Source organism: Ascaphus truei, chromosome 5, assembly GCF_040206685.1.
Source record: "Ascaphus truei isolate aAscTru1 chromosome 5, aAscTru1.hap1, whole genome shotgun sequence".
In the NCBI taxonomy this organism is placed as follows: Eukaryota; Metazoa; Chordata; class Amphibia; order Anura; family Ascaphidae; genus Ascaphus; species Ascaphus truei.
The window spans coordinates 131,705,727-131,724,929 of record NC_134487.1 but is presented as its reverse complement, the minus strand read 5'-3'; the positions used below and the strand labels follow the sequence as shown (position 1 = coordinate 131,724,929).

The 19,203-nt window shown below is 44.9% G+C and overlaps 1 protein-coding gene and 1 long non-coding RNA gene across 2 annotated transcripts in view; one reads left to right on the top strand and one right to left on the bottom strand.

Annotated features, from left to right (window-relative positions):
- Nucleotides 1-12,113, bottom strand: part of DDX41 (DEAD-box helicase 41) — a 22,414-nt gene extending 10,301 nt beyond the window's left edge. Inside the window, exons 1-5 of the mRNA XM_075600842.1 lie at nucleotides 12,007-12,113; nucleotides 11,328-11,534; nucleotides 8,779-8,868; nucleotides 8,065-8,224; nucleotides 7,741-7,815 (exon numbers count right to left, since the gene is read on the bottom strand). Of these exons, the coding sequence (XP_075456957.1) occupies nucleotides 7,741-7,815; nucleotides 8,065-8,224; nucleotides 8,779-8,868; nucleotides 11,328-11,351 (349 nt within the window). The 5' untranslated portion in view covers nucleotides 11,352-11,534; nucleotides 12,007-12,113. The remainder of the gene's footprint in view (nucleotides 1-7,740; nucleotides 7,816-8,064; nucleotides 8,225-8,778; nucleotides 8,869-11,327; nucleotides 11,535-12,006) is intronic.
- On the top strand, nucleotides 11,307-19,203 carry LOC142495392 (uncharacterized). Its single transcript, XR_012801728.1, has 3 exons — nucleotides 11,307-11,600; nucleotides 16,173-16,379; nucleotides 18,733-19,203. It is a non-coding gene; the product is annotated as an uncharacterized LOC142495392 (long non-coding RNA).

Below are 19,203 nucleotides of genomic sequence, written 5' to 3'. Positions count from 1 at the left end.
AGGTAATTTATTATTGATGCTTCTGCAGTTAACTTTGGAATAGCGGAGTCAGACCTCAGATTGTATAGTTTGGTGTAGAATTTGGTAAATTCCTCCGCTATTTTTTTCTCATTATAGATTATCTCACCAGACCTATTTTTGATCGCCGTAATCTGTGATCTTTTTTGTATGCCTCTTAACCTGCTAGCAAGGAGTCTATCAGCTTTGTTCCCTTTGTCGTAATACCTCTGACCCGTCCATTTTAGAGCTTTTTCTACATTTTCCAATTGAATATCCCTTAATTTGGTTCTAGCGGCTGTCAATAATTTGTAAATTCTCCTGGACGGGTTCAGTTTGTGTTGCTGCTCTAGTTGTATAATTTTGTCCGTAAGCTCTTTGATTAGTTTTACTTTGGTTTTTTTCTTATATGATGCTATCGAAATAAGTTGGCCCCTAATGGCCGCTTTATGGGCTTCCCACAGGATAGCTGGGGAGTCCACCGTGCCTAGGTTTAGTCTAAAATAATTCTTGAGGGCTCTTTTGACTTCTCTTTCTGTTTCTTTATTGTTTAAGAGAGAATTGTTTAATTTCCAGTTATATGTGTATGTTTTTATAAATGGGGCCGTGAGAAATAGAGAAATTGGGGCGTGGTCCGACCATGTGATTGGACCTATATCTGTGTTGGATGTTGCCTCTAGAACATTCTTGGTAGCAAGGAAACAGTCAATACGGGAATAGGTCTGGTGAGGTGCCGAGAAAAAAGTATAGTCTCTTTGTCCCTGGTGTTGTGCTCTCCAAACATCTACTAGGGAGAAATCCTTTATAATGTCCCTGAAATTTTTCCCCAATCTTATCGCTTGGGGCGGGTGTGGCCGGCCCAGTGTGGTCGATTTGTCCTCTGCCGGGTTAAGTACCATATTTAAATCTCCTCCTATTAACAGTGAGGACGAGTATTCCGGGTCAGTTTCCTCCAGTACTTTTCTAAGGAAATCCGACTGATTTTCGTTAGGGGCATAGAGGTTGATCAGGGCGATCGCGGACCCCGCCAGAGACCCATACACCACAACGAATCTACCCTCTGGGTCCGTTGTGACTTTTGTTAAATTGAAGGGGGTGCCTTGTCTAATCAAAATGGCTACTCCTCTTTTTTTACTACTAAATGATGAGTAGTAACTCATAGGATACGCGTTTTGGAATGTTTTAGGCGGCTCCTGCGCAGTGAAGTGCGTCTCCTGGAGAAAGACAATATCACCATTGAGCTTTTTTAATTCTTGAAGGGCTAGCCTTCTTTTTCTATTATTCTGTAATCCCTTTACATTAAGAGATACTAGTTTAATTGGTCCTTGTTTAGCCATTATCTCCCTTGTCTATCTCACCTTTTTAGGTTCTCCTAAGGATCAGTGGCTAGGTACTCTCGTTTTTTGTGGGCCTTAGTTAACCAGGGTGTGAGGGGGGGGGAGGGAGGGGGCCTGCTGGGATAGTTTCAGCAGGTAACCGAAAGAGAGGAAAGTAGACCTTGTTCTGGTCTTAATAGAACAAAACCGACTTAACGGGTAGTCGGTTTGTCGGGTAAAGAACCCTTAGGGGGTGGGTCCGGTGTCGGTAACCGTCCGGAATGGGCGAGGGAGGGACCCTATAGATCCGTGTATTACCCACTATTCCCCTTTGTTTTCCCCTATGGAGAGAGGGGGGTCATGAAGGTGAGACTTGCCTCCATTTGCTGGGAGAGAGTAGGGGGTGGGCGGGACAGATTTGGGTGGTATGTGGGGAGGGGAAGTTGGTGGTCTTGGGAAGGCCTCCTATATTTAGGTTCTCTTTCCTGTTTAGTATGAGTTATCCTAGATTAGCGGGGTGTTATTTTTATTCCCATTATTTGCCCTTGTGGGCGTAGTCTATTCTCAGCGGGAGTAAGTTGTACTCCTGGGTAGTTCTATGTCTGGGGGGAAGGGGAGGGGGGGAGGGATCACGAGAGGGGGGGGCGGGGAGGGGAGGTAGGGGGGGCGGAGGGGGGGGAGGGGGGACGGGGGGTGGGGCGGATGGGGGGGACAGGGGGGAGGGGGAGGGAAGGATGTAAAGGGGGGGGGGAGGGAAAGCAGATAATTTATAAGTACTACGAGGGGTACTGATAAATAATTCCTATACATTGAAGTGGCCATGTTTCATACAGATTATACGGCAATATATAATTACATTTATAATTACATTAATCAACGTCTTGTAAAAGTGGGCAACGTTCAGTGGAGGATCAGAGTTTCTTTGGAACCTTTGAGTGTCTTGAGATATACGATAGCCCTGACTAGGAGTGGGGGGAAGGAGGGGGGGATGGGGGAGGGGGAGGGCAGGGGGGAGGGAGGGATGTGGGGGGGAGGGGGAGGGAGGGATGTAAGGGGGGGGAGGGAAAGCTGAAAACTTATAAGTGCTACAAGGGGTACTGATAAGTAATTCCTATACATTGAAGTGGCCATGTTTCATACCGATTATACAGCAATATATAATTACCTTTATATTTACATTAATCACCGCCTTGTAAAAGTGGGCAACGTACAGTGAGAGATCAGAGTTTCTTTGGAACCTTTGAGTGTCTTGAGACATACGTTAGCCATAACTAGGGGTGGGGGGGAGGAGAAGGAAAGGGGAGGGGTAGGGGGGGAAAAGGTAGAAGTGGGGTGGGGGGTAAGGGGTGGAAGGGGGAGAGGAGGGGAAGAGGGGGGACGGGGGAGGAGGGACGGGGGGGGGGAAGGCGTGGGGGAGGGGGAGAAGCGGGCTTAAAGGTGCTAGGTGGGTTACGGAAATGTAAAACTTATACATTTTGGCATTTTTTTTTTTTTTTTTTTTTGTTTTGCTTTATCTGGTTTGTCCAGTCTTATGCCTTTTCATTAGTCAACGCCTCATATAAATGTGCAGTCTGTATTCTTTGGTCAGAATTTCTTTGCGGTCTTTGAATATCTTGGGTTACTCGTTGGAGTTAACAGGGGGGGGTGACAAGTAAGGGGAAGGGAGGGAGGGAGGGGTAAAGATATACGTTCTAGCCCATTTATCTTATATGAACTTACACAACTTAGTACATTCTTTATATATATTGCCTCACACTGGGGCACTCCCCCTTTCCGTGGGGTAACATCACTTTGAGACCTTTAGATGTCTTGGTCTGGTATTGGGGGTATCCGGGGGCGCGGGGGAGAGGGAGGACAGGGGTGGGGAGGGTGAGGGGAGGGTATAGGAGGGGGGGAGGGCTATAGAGGAAGGGGGGGGTACAGGGGGGGGTAAGGAGAGAAGATAGGGGGGGGGTGGAGGGGAAAGGAGGGAGGGGGGCACAGGGGAAAGGGGGGGGGAGGTTATAGGGGGGAGAGGGGGAGGGGGCGGGGGGGACAGGGGGAGGGGGGTATATATGTGTCGGTGGGGGGCACGAAGGGCTAGGGATGAACATTTAGACATATTTGTTTTAAACATAGTAAGCAACCTTATTTATTCCACATTTCTCAAGCCTTATCTACAGGCAGCTCAGGACAGTAGGTACAGTGTTTCTCAATATGCTTACCCCTGTCTTGATGTGCCCGTTGAGAGTGTCAGTGGGTGGGGGAGGGAGAGAATGGTACGGGGGAAGGGAAAGCTGGGGGGGGGAGGGAGAGGATGGGAGGGAGGCGGGAAGAAGGGGGAGAGGGGGTAGGTAAGATGGGGGGTCTAGGGAAGGGGAGGTCTGGAGTGAGGGAGGGGGCATGGTGTCTGGGTAAGTGGCCGCCCGGCAGGGGGGGGGGGTGTAAATCACAAACCTTTTCCCTTTTTTACAACCTCATTTTAAATAACTATTAAAATATAACTACTAACTTGTAACTATGTTAACTCACAGCACTCGTAGCCTATCTAAACATATTATAGACTCTATTCTACAGACCCTTCTGGAGCTGGCCTTTCACCGGAGGCCAGGGGGGGGTTGGGCAAAACTCGGGGGAGAGGCAACAGCCTCAATTCACCCCTGAAACTTTGAGTAGACCCAGTCCGAGTGTCACCATCCCGATCAGGGGGTCGCTCCGTCCAGCGGGTGATCTCCGCCTCCGCGTTGCCGGAGGAAAGCAGAATCTAAGCCTTGTCACGGGGGAATGGTGTAGTCTCGCGAGACTCCACTCTTGCTCCGGTGATGCAGTCAGTCGTTGTCTCCCTTGTCCCGCTTGCATAATCTCCCGGAGCCGGTCTGGGTAAGTATTTTTAGAGGTTCTTCCTTTGGGGGGAGTTGACGAAGGACTGGGAAGGTCTTTGTTCCTGTCGCGGGTGGAGTCCTACCGTGACGGGCTGCTACTGTCTGCTGGTTGTTCCGGGACAGCTGGGATTCTGCGTTTCGGGTAAGTTATCTTGGCTTTGCTTGTCTTTGCTCCGCCAGGCGTTCAGAGGCTCTCATCGGGGGATCTTCAGTCTCCTGCCTCCGAAGGCCGCGTTCTTCCGTGGGCCAGGTTGTAGGGGGGGTCAGTCCCAGTGCTCGCGCCATCTGAGGTATGTCTTCCGGGTAGCGGATAATCAGGTACTTCCCTTTATGGGGTATAATCAGTCTGAAGGGGAACCCCCACTTATACTTTATTCCGTTTTCTCTTAATAGCAGGGTCAATGGCCTCAACTCTTTGCGACGGTCGATCGTTTTCTTTGACAGGTCACTGTAGACTTGTATAGGTTCTTCCCTGAATCTGACCGAGTCCTTCTCCCGGCAGGCATTTATTATTTTTTCTTTCGCCGAGTATCTATGCATTCGGATGACCACGTCTCTTCTCCGGTTGGGGTCGTCCGATCGCGGGCCCAGCGCGCGGTGGGCCCTGTCGATTTCGAGGTCTCTTTCCTCAAGGTCCTCGCAGACAGAGGTGAAGAAGTCTCTGAGGTATTCTCTGAGGTGGCCTGGGAGAACCGCTTCCGGCACCCCCCGTATTCTGAGGTTTTGGCGGCGGTCGCGGTTCTCTTGATCCTCGATGTCATCCTGTAGAGCGCGTACCTCCGCTCCCAGCCGGTTGATTTCTATGTCCGCTGCCTCTTGATGTTTGAGGGCCTCCTCCAACTTAGCTTCCAATGTCACGGTTCTTTTCGTTAGGCCTTGAATGTCCTGTTTTAGCTCGTCCACCGCCTCGCGTAGGTTAGACTGCAGGGATCGGTAGAGTTTATTATGTAATTCCTCTAAGAAGGCCTTTGTTATCCCTTCCTCCGTTGGCGGCGTTTCCTGCAGCTGGTCTCGCTCCGTTGCCGGAGACTTTGCTCCACGAGCGCCGGGCGGGGAGGCGCCATCTTGTTTTTTCGAGCTCGAGTCAGAGCTTTGTTTCGCCGGTGGAAAATACTTTGTTACCCCCTGCCCGGGCTGGGTTTTCGACTTGTGGGACATGCCTTAGTGGTTTGGGGTTTGCTTCATATGTTTTGCGGTCGGGAAATTCGGGGTAAATCTATATTTAATTGGTTTGCAGCATTAGGGTCTCAGGAGCTCTCCTCTTACCCTTCCGTCTCGGTCGACGTCATCGACACGCCCCCACGAGTGAGCACTTTAACGGGCGTTAGTATGGTTCTTCATAGCAACCCAACAATTGACAATCTCTGGGATATTTATTCAGGAACTCTCACGGTCTTCTTGTTCCAGACTTTTAGGGTAAAAGTGAACCATTGAGTGACAGGTTTAATGCAGCAATCCCCTCCAGAAGCCTGTACGAGTTTAACTCAGTATCTTGTCCCTTGAGCAAGTCCTGCTCTTTGCGTGAACTTCGGAGGTTACCATGGTAACTTAGACTGCACTGGGCCCCGGCTTCCTCAGGAGTCATTCCATGATGAAACCGGGGGATCCGGTGAAACGCGTTGAGTGCCCATTACTGCCACAGTGCACGACGCCGACTGCGGTTCTGCCGAGTTCTCTGCTAAACCGGTGAATTTACCATCATCCGGGTACTCCAAACCAGGAAGTGCAGGAGCCAGCCAGAGGGGAGACAGGAGATAGGAGGATGCACTTCAAACGTCCCAGCCGAAGCCAGACTGTTTCCAAAATCTATATTATGCCTGTTGTTTACTAGCATCATATGAGTGCATTACTTTTACCCATCTATAGATAAAATAGTTTTATCAGTGTACGTTATGTGGTTTTAATTCTCCTATGAATGTTTCCACACACCAAGACGCCTAGAGACACCTCATTGCCACTGTATTGGAGATGCCTAAAAGAGTAATGCGGATGTGAGTACACACTCTATAGGATATTCAGAACTTGATTTGTACATTTGACAGATATTGCACTATTTTCGTGCTTTCTATTTTTTTTATATATTTGCACTCCCCAAGACTTGGACTAGAACAAAAGTACATGAAGTTTCCGGGTAACATACAAAATGTTGATCACCGTGGTTTAAAATAATAAAACAATTATACTTGATACAACATGCAATATATATGCACCAACACCTAACAGAGGGGAGCCTATTTAGACACTGACCACCGTATATAGGGGGGATTGTGGGATATGAAACCAGGCGTTTTGGGCGTATTTACATTGGTATAGAGCTGTATTTATCTATATGCACTCAAACTGGCATTGCATCTAAGGAAAAAACATACTACTGCAGATACATCCACTGTAATCATGATATAGCTGTGCGGCTGATATACATGCGTTCCGTAGGTATAACAGTGCATTTGTTTCTGCACCAACGCCGCTTTAACCGACACTACAATGTCACAAATCTAACTCAGTGTACAGCTGCCTGGTGATCCCTATTCATGATACTAGTGGCCCATACATCTAAAGCTACTCCTTATATGTGGAGACACGAAGATAGGAGCCATATTTTGGTGGCCCTCTCTTGGCTTTAGAGATACCAAAAATACAGGTTTGTGATATATTCGAAGAAAGTTAAAATCTGGGACACGGCTACAGCTCTGTGCGCGGTGAATAGCAATTTACATTTACTAATAACCAACAGAAAAGAGACGACTCATATGAAGACACTGAGCCTTGTATAGGGGGTTCTCATGATATGAAACTAGATGTTTAGGGACATATTTACGTCAGTACAGATTTATATACATCTGCGCACATACATAAATACACACACACACACACACACACACACACACACACACACACACTGCAATAGTTGGTATTATACTACCGGACAAGATTCCAATGTGGATATTACCACTTATCACCACTGCATGACATATATACTGCGGTACGCACCCGTGACATCGTGCACCTATCTCTGTACTTAATCCACTTTAGCTCATAGTATATGATCCACTGTCCTTTTACTAGCCAGATAGCTACCTCCCTGCCAGAGATGTTAGTCTTTTTTTTGTGATTATCAGTTTCGCTGTATATAATATTCAGTTCCTGTACATTTATTTTTTGATGCAAATAAATATTTTTTACTTTACTGTTTTAGAGAGTTATGATTAAGGGTTTCCCTACCAACAGATTTTCCTCTGAAGACCAATTAAGGGAATATTTGTATTCCTAGACTGACACTAGTCTATGATCTTCATTTTCAATGAGTGCAGTAAATTAGGGACCTTTTTGATCCCCTTCTTGGGATCGATTTAGCCAGTAATAAGTGTGTGTAAAAAAAACAAAAAAAGTATCTGAAAGGGGAGTTAATGTCCATGTTGCACTAGGATTGATTTAAAAAAAAAAAAAAAAAGAAGAGAGAGACACAGGAGCGATTTTTGTTTCATTACTGCGATTCAACATTTCCAGGTAGTTTATCTGATGGAGTAAGGGGGGTTTAACACTGTGAGGATACAAATTGTGCTCACCTCTTCCCTCAGTCACGCTCTCCAATATCTTCTCTTCCTCCTTCAGCTGCTTCTCCTTGGCAGACTCCTTCCGGGCTAGATGGGAGCAGAGAGGAAGTCAAAGGAGTTTGCGGGAGAAAGAACCTGCCATGTTTGAAAGCACTTCATTGTAGGGCCAGGCCTGCAGCTAGTTGCTTGCCAAATCTTTGCAGCTTTGCCAGGCAGCAAAGCAGCTAATAGCAAACCATACAATTCTACAATATCACAGCATTCAACACCAATGCACAAAGTGCAAAGACACAGCTACTAGTCATTAAGAGACAGGAAAGGCTCCCTCCTGCACACCTTCAGCCTTCTCTTTGAGGTGCTGGTGCTGGTCCAAGAGACTGACATTTGACCGGGGTCCCAAAGGAGCATCATCTTCATCCCCTCGCTGATCACTGCCACTGTCCTTCTGCTCATCTTCGGTCACTCCCTTCCGGCGGATCTGCATCAGCTTCTGCAGCTGAACAGATACAGAAGAGAATATTGAGAACCATTAAACCTCATTGCAGATAGGAAGACATATAAGACACATGTAAACAGTTCAGAAAGGACACACATTCCCAGAAGAAAAAAAGTGAGGGCACAAGGAAGCCCTACTGGCAAGAAGTCACAGAAAAACTCACATGTCAATGACATACAGGACAAAACAGAAATATAGTCTCTCTTGCAAATAAACAGACAAGACCTCACCAGCAGAAGTTTGCCTGACTACAAGCAATAAAATCACAAACACTTTAAATGGTCTGCAAGTGAGAAATTTGAAAGGAACAAAAGTGGACACATTGTTACATCAAGAGGTTATTTCTGAGGGATAAAATGCACTTTTAAAGTAAATGAAATGTACCCATATACAAAAGAAATCCAGGAACAGTTATATTACCCTTAAATACAAAAGGTCTAAGATGAAGCCGAAGAAAGAACACGTGTCCCACATGTCCTATCTATAGAACACAAGTCTTCATTCACTAACACAGCTCCCATACAAATCAGACAGTGTAAGGATATGCTGGGTACCATCTGCTGCTTCCTCTGCTTAACAGGCACATAGGGGACATAATCATCATCGTCTGATGGTTCAGAATCCTTTTCCTCTTCATGCATCCTCTATGGAAGGAAGAACATTACACAATTGGGAATCAATCTCAATATATGTTCTTAAAATATGGCTAAATACACAGCACTTACATCTTGAGGTAAGAAAATCCATTCACTTTTTATATGCAATGCTCTCATTTATCAATATATTAAAACATATTTTTAGATCTAGTGCTGATTATGTCTTGCATGACAGCAGGTACAAATATTATCTATGAAATACACAGAGCACAAGAGATGTATAGTTCAAAGAAAGAACTAAATAAAAATCAAATCAAGGCAGCTCACAACTGCTGCTCTCTTCCCAGTATTTCAGTCTGGATACTTATACAGTACGTTTAACCCTTCTAGAGGGGAATCTTGTCAGCAGAGTTAAATCTGTATACACCTGTTAGAGGAACTTAAAACTTGGATTGTCAAAAATGTCACCTATTTTTATCATTTTTGCAAAAGTAGAATATGAAGAGGAGCGCACGAACCGGAGGGAGCAGGAAAGGGCCCAAAATCAAAAACATATTAAAAAGGGTACTTTATTGTGTCATGATCCAACGCGTTTCGAAAGGCACTGCGTTCTTTATCAAGGATAAATCAGATCCTTGATAAAGAACGTGGTGACGTTCGAAACGCGTTAGATGGGTCTCATGACACAATAAAGTACCTTTTTAATGTGTTTTTGATTTTGGGTCCTTTCCTGCTCCCTCCAGTTCGTGCGCTCCTCTTCATATTCTACTTCTGCATTCAAGCATTGGAAGTTGCACAGCCAGCCAGCCAGCCAGCCAGCCAGCCAGCCACACCAAGGAACGTGAGTAATTATTGCTACAGGGTTACCTACCAATGAGATTGATCGTGGGTGATCTTGCACTATCCACTACCTGTCTTCAGGAGGACTGTTCCCATATTGTTAGCTGCATTACCACTACTTTACATTTGTGATTATGAATTTCCTTTGATGTTGGTTCTGGCACTATATCATCATTTAACCTGGCATTTGAGTGCTCTGCTACCTCATCTATCATTTTTGCAAGACTGATGGAATAAATGGTTATATTTTACTGTTACTGAGCAAGTGCTGCAGACTTCTTTTTGTTGCTCTGTGTTTCCTGGAGCTGGATGGTGATCCGAGCACATCAGAGTGCACCCTATTGGAAGCCAAATATTTTTTGAAGCCTTATATTTACATAATGTTTTGAGTGCCACAGATATCTCTGTTTGTGTATACACCTGGTTATTAAACCAAATGGGAAGCAGGGCACTACGGATTTCTGCAAAAAATATTATTTATTCAGCCAATATTCCTGAATAAATAATCTTTTTTGCAGAAACCCGTAGTGCCCTGCCTCCAATTTGGTTTGCTGATTCTGGAGTGTAGACAGGGATTCCCTGAACCAGGATCACCAGTGACTATAACAAAGTCTTTATGGTGTGCAGCAGATATCTACTGTACAGTATTATACACCTGGTTATTGCCATATGAAAATTGCACAATGACTAGTAAAAACAGGATATTTTTTAGCTGTGATCATCATAAAGCTGCAATCCTACGAAGAGCTAAAGTGTATAAAAGTAAAGTATGCGTCTCTGGTCACCAAGCCACCCTCCATGCTTACAGACCGCAGCTAAATAACACCCAGCCACTAAACAAAAAACAACTGCATGAGTGATCATTGACATGGGCTTACATAAGAACCCCAATGGTTCATGAATGAAATATGGAGAGTACTTCAGAGGAAATCCTAACCCTTTTGCTGCCAGAAGGGCAAGCAAAGCACTGGGCATCTAACCATAAAAGGGTTACAAGATAAATTATTTTGTAGCAAGGCTCAGAACCAGTTTTTTTGTTAAGCCTCTTAATCTGCTGTTGAATTCATATAGCTATATAATTTTTCCAACATTATGCTTCCCCCAAACACACTCAGCTGAGGAGCGTGCAGGAAACATACGTGTACACGCAGGAAACATACATGTACAAGGAAGCAGACGTTCACCTAGGAAACATACATTCACGCAGGAAGCATACGTGTACACGCAGGAAACATACGTTTACAAGGAAGCATACGTGTACACGCAGGAAGCATACGTGTACACGCAGGAAGCATACGTGTACACGCAGGAAGCATACGTGTACACGCAGGAAGCATACGTGTACACGCAGGAAGCATACGTACACGCAGGAAGCATACGTGTACACGCAGGAAGCATACATCCTGGGCTCCTTGTCGCCAAAATATAAAGTTCTGGCGCCTGGATGTGCTGGTGCTATGAGTCTCCCTGAGCGTGCCAACCCCTTTACTGCGCTAGAGTCCTGCAAAGCATTGCGCTGCGTGTTTACATTGCGCTGCAATGCCTTGCAGGCCCATCTGGCAGCGATAGGTTTAATATATAAGAACAAGCCATAAAATCAGTCACTTCCAGCGCAATCCCACTGCCCGGGTCGCGTGGCGGGGACACATCGGATGTATTCTGCTCACCTTCCGATCGCCTCCGGTCTCCATAGTAACAGCGCTTCTCACTCCGGTGTTCCCAAATACTAATACGCACTTGGGTTGTGTTGGCGCGGTGACCTGACGTCACACCCCTTCCCGGCCAGCCAATCAGGAAAGGCAGAACGAAGAAGCCAGTATCAGTAAATAATGACGTTTCCTCCGGGCGTTGGATGGTGGCCTCAAAGGGACAGTCTGAAAAACACGCGCAAAGAAAGAAATGCCTGTGGTTTAGATGTTGAAGTGGATGATCCCAGTGAGGTAGTAAAGGGTTACAGTACAGTGTCACCCCGGGCTGCTCAGCACCGGGCTCCCGATCGTTATTTACAAATGGGATGATAATGGGGCAGATATTAGGTGGGAGGGAAGAGTGGAAGACATTGTGAGCAGTAAGTGTCAGAGCAGAGGGACAGAGGTCGGTGCAATTGGCACACATCACACTGCACGGCACACAGCTCTGCACGGCGCACAGCACACTACGGATTCAGACCCGCCAACATTTTACACAAACAAATAGGTACCACTGTAGCTCTTGTACTCGTGCTGGATGGAGGCATTTACAAGCTATTCCTATGGCAGCCTCCCAATCTATTCAGCTTACCACACACACACACACACGTTTAATAGGCACAGCTGGTCTTTCAGAACCCAATATCATGTAGTGTACCTGCTAAGTAGGTAGAGTTGCTTGGTATGCAGAGAGGACAGACACTGGGGTGGTATGACCTTCGACTGGAGAGAGGGAAGGGGCTGGAGAACAAAATGGACAACCAACTCCTCCTCCCCCCCCCCCTCCTCCTTATATTGAAAACGTGTGAAATTGGCATGTTCCATTCTATAAAAAAATGATTGCACTTTGTTTCTTTGTCGATCAATTCTTAAACATAATTTTAATATTGGCTATAAAGTTGGATTTATAAATCTCTGTGGGTAGAAACATTGTTCTTGGAAATGCAAGTGCAATATACTTTGGCAAAAGTGGTGCCATTCAGGAGCAAAAAAAAGGAAGTACCTCGGTGAGCACGTCACCAGCATATGGGACATGGGTTAATACTCCCACTCGCAAACGCTCCCACTTTCCACTTCCACAGAGGTTCCTCAAATGGACAATATCTACTCTACAGGACGAGGGTTAATACACAACTCGCAAGCTGCACCTCTCTTCACATTCGCAGAGGTCCCGCAATGAGTTAACATCTCCCCTGAATCCGTCTCAATATACCACCGCCATGAACAGCACACAAGTGAGCATGTGACTTAGGCTGCGTCCATAGGACTGCAGCAGTGTGGAGGCGCGCGGAGGCTGAGGGAAAGCGGGTGCTTTCCCTGGCCTTGGTCCGCGTGCCGCCCGGGGGCATGTCGGGGGGGGGGGGGGGGGGCTGTGACGTCACGGAGCTGGTTCGCCCTCATTGGGCGAACCGCTCACGTGACCGGCCCTGCGCTCCCGTGAGCGCCAAATCTAAAAATGTAATAAGACACGCGTCCGCACGCTTGCGCGAGCCCCTGCTAAAGCCGCTCTCATTGCGGCTGCAGGGGCTCACTGAGAAGCGTCAGCACGGGCGCTGACCCTGGACGCAGCCTTAGATAAGCAATCAGTGTTAATACACTAGCCAACTAGAGCAAGTTAGTGATATGCGCTCCAACATTTGATTCCAGTCTTCTTAAGACAATTCAATAATATATGTCCTAGACACAAAGGATAAGCTGCTGGGGCTAGTGATGTATATATACAATAACAATAGCACTTTTGATATCAATAAAGTCAATAACAGGATGTCTCTGTCCCTGAAGGCTTAAGGCTGAGAATGGTAAACTCAGACCGAAAACCTCATTGGGAGAGTCCTAGACTCACATAGATTGTAATAATGTACTCACATATTGTTGCCCCAGTCCAGTGTATCTTGTAGGCGTGCAACCAGGAGAAATAGTAGAAATCCAAAGGAAAAAGCACTCCAACGCACAGCCAAAATAGAGTGGGTCCCAAACAAAAATAGTAAAAATAAATCTTTATTGGTCCATATTAAAAAATGGAGGTAAGTACTTACCTCCGTTTTTTAATATGGACCAATAAAGATTTATTTTTACTATTTTTGTTTGGGACCCACTCCATTTTGGCTTTGCGTTGGAGTGCTTTTTCCTTTGGATACTCTAGCCAACTAACCTTTCGCCTGCGCAAGGTGCCTCCAAATAGTTAATATTAACCCCTTACTCAATTGCAATCATATCTATACACTGGAAAGAGAAACTGGCGCATGGAGAGTATCAATGTCAAATTCTAATGAAAATAGTAATAGTAGGACTAGAGGATATAGAGGACAGCAGATAGATGAATGAAATGTACTCAATTTATTAAAACATTCATCTATCTGCTGTCCTCTATATTACTATAGTCCTACCATGACTATTTTCATTAGAATTTGACAATGATACAGTACTCTATGCGCCAGAGTTTCTCTTTCCACTATCCCTTGAGTACAACAAAAGACAGGGGAGCCCAATGCTACATACAATTGACAAAACATATATGGTCATATAATAAGTATAAAGTTAAATACTTCAAGAATAATATTTTCCTGGTTATTTAGTTAAACCCTTTGGCCAAAGTGTCATAAGCCTGCATACCAACGTCAAGGTATAACCAGATTTGCAGGTCCTAACACTACACTGTGAACCTTCCCTTTTACCTCTGTATGAGGGGAACAACCATAGCAGGTCCTGTCCATACAGCAAAATGAAATTGTGTGGCCATTTGACCAACTGTCACAGAATTATAACTATATATTTTATTAGTACACCCTTTCTTCCTTTGCACAATATCTATACACTGCCACCACACGGGAAATACATATCGAAGATGTAATATTAATAATTGCGAGGGTCCCAGGTCCCTGTTGATTATAGAAAAAACTATGCACTTTAACACAAAAAAATCCGTTGTAGCAAAATGTGTCAGAAAACATAAATACTCTCCAGAGCGTGCAACAGTTCATTCAGAGCCCAACGCATTACTTATTAAATGTTTTATTATATACCGATATATAAAAATACAGCGCTTAGATTACAGAAAAAAGTATTACAAGAACATACAGTTACAAATAAATTCAGAACAGTTTCTCAAAATAAAAAGGTTATAACATAAATGAACATCACCATATGTCATATGTTTTCCCCCAGAGAGATCACTGGTGTAGGAGATGAAATCAACACGTTTTGTCCAAACGCACCTATGTTGAAAACTGATTTTTCAGAATCTTATGTAGTATTTTTTCCCATTGGAACAACATAAACCCAGCCCATGTCATAAATCAGGTGTGAGATTGACAGTTTTACAACATAGTAGAAACCTACAAAATGATGTTTAACTAAACCTTTCAATATCTAAATGTATTACTAACATTCCTTAAGTTATTCTTACATACACGTGAGTCACATCAATAGATTCAGGCATTCATGACGAACGCAAAGAGACTGAACATCTTACATCCTACATTTAAGCGACAAATTAATATCTTTCCCTTATTATCTCAAACATACAGTGTTTAATGTCAGAACATGCCCCTCAGTGACATGATTACAGATTTGTAACTCTTATTATGTAGAGGAGATGACATCACATGATATTCTCCTTTTTAATAAAGTCCTTCAATGAGGGCATAACCGGTGGGTCACCTTTCACAGACATTTAGCTTTTTTTGAAGCCACTAAACCAGCATCTGCTCAATGCCCACAAACCCCCTATACCCCACGTGTCACTTTTAGTGGGCTATCCATGACAGCACCCCCCACACCTGAAGCACCAGATGGATTAAAATAAATAATATCTCAAGACATTATTATGACACCTTGCTACATAAACTCATTTGTTTTTCTTTAATTTAGTATGTTCTGGATTTCATCATGGCTCCACAGACCTTAGCTTATGGCAGTTAAAGCAGCAAAACATGTAAAACTGCACCATTTGATTTTTTACAGGTTTGAAGCTGGGGACTCCGGAGCTGAACTATGTTAATTTCAGCTTCGGGGAACCCCTGCTTCCTGAGATACCTCCGTAGGGGGTGCTGTTATCTGCAGCCAGGGAACTTGTGTGCCTAACGAAATGGCGGCGTTGAACTGTCCTGTCACTCGGGCCAATAGGAAGCCGTGACGTCATCCCACAGAGATACCGGCACCCCTTACAGAGGTAAGTATCTCTGGAAGCAGTGGGTCCCCGGAGCTGAAATTCACACAGTTCAGCTCTAGAGATCTCTTGCTTCATATCTGAATTAAAAAATCACACAGTGCTACATGTTTTGCTGCTCTAAATCCACAAATGGAGACTAACAAATCACATGTTAAGCAGGAGTTCTCCACCACTACGGGGGTCTAGACTAGGGGTGCACAAACCTGTGGGGAGGGGGAAGCGGCGGTTACAGAGGTCCCGTGCTCTTCCTGAAGGCATTTAAATTAAATGCTGGGGAGCACACGCGAGGTCTCTGTAACTTCCCTTACCTGGTCTCCGGCGGCTTCTGGCAAAGCGGGTCATGTGACGTCACGTTGCCATTGTAACGTGACATCAGAACGCCGGATACAAGTTAAGGAGGGGGGAGAGCCGGCAGGGAGGTCCAGGGGGAAAGGTTTGTGCATCCCTGGTCTAGACCATATTGAAACACTGATTTGACAGCAGATAGGAACCACTTGGCCCACCTAGTCTGCCTATTTCCCCATCTGCTGTAAAACCTCATACCCCATTAGATCCTTCGCGTTCTATAGTATTTAGATCAGCCATATGTCTATCCCAAACATGTTTGTACTCCCTTTCTGTGTTAGCCAATACTTTCTCACAATACCCCTCAGCCCTCCAGCTTCAGAGCACTTGGAGAAGTCGGATGGTCGTAGAGGATAGCCGGGGTCCAGGTGCGGAGAAGGTAGAGGTCCAGAAGCAAGCCGAGGTTGAGGTAGAGAGAAGTCGGGGGTCCAGGTACAAGCAGAGGTCAAAACCCTGAGAAACAAGACAGGATAAAAAATGCACAAGGCAACAGAACACGGCAGTAGAAGCTTGAGGTAAGCACTACGTTCAGGAACGAAGAATTATGCTCAGCCAATTTGCCAGAGGGCTGGCTGAGCATATAAAGGGCAGGTGACCTATGAGCAGCCAGCAAGCAGCTGCTACACTTTGAACCGCCCACTCGGTAGCAAGCACCCAATGGTAGAACGGAGGCGGAGTGAGCCGCAGGTGCAGGTGATCCTGGGTTAGTGTGGAGTTAAGGATTAACCCCTCCCGTGCTCTTCGTGACGCAGCGCCGGTGTGTGGTTTCCTGCGGGTGTGATACGTCACCCGTGTCATCATGAGACGTGATGAGGGGCCCGGGCCTAAGCCCGAACCTGGAGGTATCCCCCTGTCTGATGGCGCGGCGCCTGTGGGTAGCTTCCCTGGTCTGCGGTGCGTCACCCGTGTCATCACGGGACCTGTCGTGGGGGCGGGACCTAACGCCGATCCTCACAACGACCTCTTGTTCTAGCACTTCTCTTTCTCTGACTTATGCTTCCCTCCTTTCTTTTGTTGAAACCGTTTAAGTATTTGAAAGTATCTATCATATCCAATTATTAAGGCCATTTAGTATTTTCTGATATATTTTATGCTGTAGATCATGCACCATCGTGGTAGCCCTTTTTTGTACCATCTCCAATGTATTTATGTCCTACTGGAGATATGGTCTCCAAAACTGAACACCGTACTCTAGGTGAGGTCTTGCCAACGATTTACAAAGTAGCATCACCACCCCTCTCTTTCTGCTGCTAATGCCAGGGAAGAGCCACCACATTAATAAAAGGGATGGGAAATCTGATTTATGAGGAGGGACTAACTAAATGAGATTTGTTTACATTAGAAAAGGGCGGATAAGATAACAGTATACAAAAATATTCAGGGTAAAGACAAGGAACTTACAAAAAAAACTATCAGCAACAAAAGAAAGGGTTCTTTACAGTAAGGGCAGTTACAATGTGGAATTCATTACCCATGGAGACTGTGGTGGCAAATACAATAAATATATTTAAGAAGAGCTTATATATCTTTTTAGAAATGAAAGGTATACAGGGATATACCAAATAACATGGGAAGGATGTTGATCCAGGGAGTAATCTTATTGCCATTATTGATGTCAGGAAGGAATTTATTTGACCCCTTTTGAGACATCATTGGATGATGTTTCACTGTTTTTTTTGCTTGCCTTCCTCTGGATCAATATACTGTAAATATAAATATAGAGTAAGTATCTGTCATCTAAACTTAGCATAGGTTAAACTCGATGGACATACAGTTAGGTCCGGAAATAATTGGACACTGATACAAGTTTTGTTATTTCGGCTGTGTACCAAAATAAATTCAAGTTACAGTTAAATAATTAATATGGGCTTAAAGTGCAGTCTATCAGCTTTAATTTGAGGGTATTCACATCCAAATTGGAGGAAGGGTTTAGGAATTACATCTCTTTAATATGTAGCCCCCTCTTTTTCAAGGGACCAAAAGTAATTGGACAATTGACTCAAAAGCTGTCTCATGGACAGGTGTGGGCTATTCCTTCGTTATTTCACCATCAATTAAGCAGGTAAAAGGTCTGGAGTTGATTCCAGGTGTGGCATTCGCATTTGGAAGCTGTTGCTGTGAATCCACAACATGCGGTCAAAGGAGCTCTCAACGCAAATGAAACAGGGCATCATTAGGCTGCAAAAAAAAAGAAAATCCATCAGATAGATAGCAGGAACATTAGGAGTGGCCAAATCAACAGTTTGGTACATTCTGAGAAAAAAACGCACTGGTGAGCTCTGCAACACAAAAAGGCCTGGACGTCCACGGAAGACAACAGTGGTGGATGATCGTAGGATCCTTTCCATGGTAAAGAAAAACCCCTTCACAACATCCAGCCAAGTGAAGAACACTCTCCAGGAGGTAGGCATATCATTAGCCAAGTCTACCATAAAGAGAAGACGTCACGAGAGCACATACAGAGGGTTCACCACAAGGTGCAAACCATTCATAAGCCTCAAGAATAGAAAGGCCAGATTAGACTTTGCCAAGCAATATCTAAAAAAGCCAGCCCAGTTCTGGAACAGCATTTTTTGGACAGATGAAACTAAGATCAACCTGTACCAGAATGATGGGATGAAAAAAGTATGGAGAAGGCTTGGAACAGCTCATGATCCGAAGCATAACACATCATCTGTAAAACACGGTGGAGGCAGTGTAATGGCATGGGCATGCATGGCTTACAATGGCACTGGGTCGCTAGTGTTTATTGATGATGTGACAGTAGACAGAAGCAGCCGAATGAATTCTGAAGTGTATAGGGATATGTTGTCTGCTCAAATTCAGCCAAATTCAGCGAAGTTGATTGGACTGCGCTTTATTTTACAGATGGACAATGACCCAAAATATACTGCGAAAGCAACACAGGAGATTTTTAAGGCAAAGAAGTGGAATATTCTGCAATGGCCGAGTCAATCACCTGATCTCAACCCGATCTTGCAAGCATTTCACTTGCTGAAGACAAAACTTAAGGCAGAAAGACCCACGAACAAACAACAACTGAAGACAGCTGCAGTAAAGGCCTGGCAAAGCATCACAAAGGAGGAAACCCAGCGTTTGGTGATGTCCATGCGTTCCAGACTTCAAGCAGTCATTGCCTGCAAAGGAGTCTCGACAAAGTATTAAAAATGAACATTTTATTTATGATTGTGTTACTTTGTCCAATTACATTTGAGCCCCTGAAATAAGGGGACGGTGTATGAAAATGGTTGCAATTCCTAAACATTTCATACGATATTTTTGATCAACCCCTTGAATTAAAGCTGAAAGTCTGCACTTCTATTGCATCTCGGTTGTTTC